Source organism: Galeopterus variegatus, unplaced genomic scaffold (genome assembly GCF_000696425.1).
Source record: "Galeopterus variegatus unplaced genomic scaffold, G_variegatus-3.0.2 Scaffold1442, whole genome shotgun sequence".
NCBI lineage: Eukaryota > Metazoa > Chordata > Mammalia > Dermoptera > Cynocephalidae > Galeopterus > Galeopterus variegatus.
In genome coordinates, this window is record NW_007727553.1 from 281,874 (window position 1) to 283,491 (window position 1,618).

Below are 1,618 nucleotides of genomic sequence, written 5' to 3' on the forward strand. Positions count from 1 at the left end.
AGGAGCTGCAGGTGGGGAAGGAGCTGCAGGTGTGGAAGGAGATGCAGGTGAGGGAGGAGCTGCAGGCCAGGCAGGAGCTGCAGGTGAGGCAGGAGCTGCAGGTGAAGAAGGAGCTGCAGGTGAGGCAGGTGAGGAAGGAGCCGCAGGTGAGGCGGGACCTGCAGGTGAGGTGGGAGCCTTGGATGTGGCAGGAGGGAGATGAGGCAGGAGCCCGGAGCCAGCGATGGAGGCAAGCTCTGCAGCGTGTGCTGGAAAACATGGCCTACCAGGAGCAGACAACCTTTTCCGGGACGGAAGAGCCAGGCTGTGGGGAAGAGTCCTCTGAGAGCTGGCTGGACCACGTCAACGACATGCTGTACCTGTGCCAGCACACATCTGAAGGGGAGAGGAGGCGGCGGCTGGTGGCGAGCTTGGGCGGCCGCGCCCTGCAGCTCGTGTGTGGCCTCCTGGAAGAACATCCTGACATGCCTGCGCAGGACTGCCTGGCGGTGCTCGAGCAGGTGTTCGGGAACAAGGACAGCCCGATGACTGCACGGCTGAAGTTCCTGACTTGCTCTCAGCAACCCCAGGAGACTCTCTTTGCCTATATGATGCGCCTGGAAGACCTGCTGCAGACGGCCATGGAGAAGGGGGCCATCCACCCGGCCATGGCAGACCACATGCGAGCCCGGCAGTTGATGCTGGGGGCCCTCCCGAACGAGGCGCTCCAGGTCAAACTGAGGGGGATGTGGCTGGAGAAGAGGCTGCCTGGCTTCATGGATCTGCTCCGGCTCGTTCGGGAGATTGAGGCATGGGAGGCCACCACAGCTAGGAATGAGCAGTTGCAAATCCAGGAAGGAGCTGAAGTGAATAGAGGAGACCCAGCTGGTGACCAGGGTGCCTGTGTCGATGAAGGTGCTGCCCAGGCCTCCCCAGCCATTGAAGATGCTGCCCTTTCTAGTGAAGTTGCCAGAGAAGGTATGTGTACCACTGCAGATGTAAGCAAGGGCTCCTTAGCCAATGAACATGTCATGCAACCTGCTCTTTTCACTGCAGATGCTGCTGAGGTCTTCCCACCCAATGAAAATGCTGCCAGCGCTGTTCCAGACACTGAAGAAGCTGCTGAGGCTACTGCTGACATTGATGATACCACGAAGGCTGCTGCTGCCACTCAGGAAGATAAGAGTGCTCCTGCCCCTGCAGGCCTGGCTCGGGCAGGGCCCACAGAGGGCCCCAGGGGCCCCACTGCAGCCCAGATGGGCAGTGCTTCTGGGGCCAGCCCAGGGGGTCCTGGCTGGGGGCCAGAGGGCCTTACCCAGGCAGGAGACCAGGAGGCCGAGGAGCCCCCCCTGGAGGGGCTCAAGCCCATCCTGGAGGAGTCGGGAAACGAGGAAGGGGCTGGGGAGACGAGCCACCCCGAGCCTTCCTCAGGCAAATAGGCTCAGAAGGCCCCGGGGCCTCCTCTCCTCTCAGGCAGCAGAGTCCTGGAGGCAGGAGGAGGTGCGGCCAGGGCCGCCACCTGACCCCACCTCCCACATGGGGAGCGGGGCCCAGGGAAAGTCCCGCCCAGCCCAAACCCAGCCCCCGGGTCCCCGCCTCTCCGAAGGGGCCCTGGCCACCCCCACCAGCCCTTCCAGCT

The 1,618-nt window shown here is 63.4% G+C and overlaps 1 protein-coding gene across 1 annotated transcript in view; it reads left to right on the forward strand.

Annotated features, from left to right (window-relative positions):
* The window catches only part of PNMA6A (paraneoplastic Ma antigen family member 6A), a 14,755-nt gene extending 13,337 nt beyond the window's left edge, over window positions 1–1,418 (forward strand). The window contains exon 4 of the mRNA XM_008577057.1: window positions 3–1,418. Within this exon, the coding sequence (XP_008575279.1) occupies window positions 3–1,418 (1,416 nt within the window). The remainder of the gene's footprint in view (window positions 1–2) is intronic.
* Window positions 1,419–1,618: the final 200 nt, after the last annotated feature.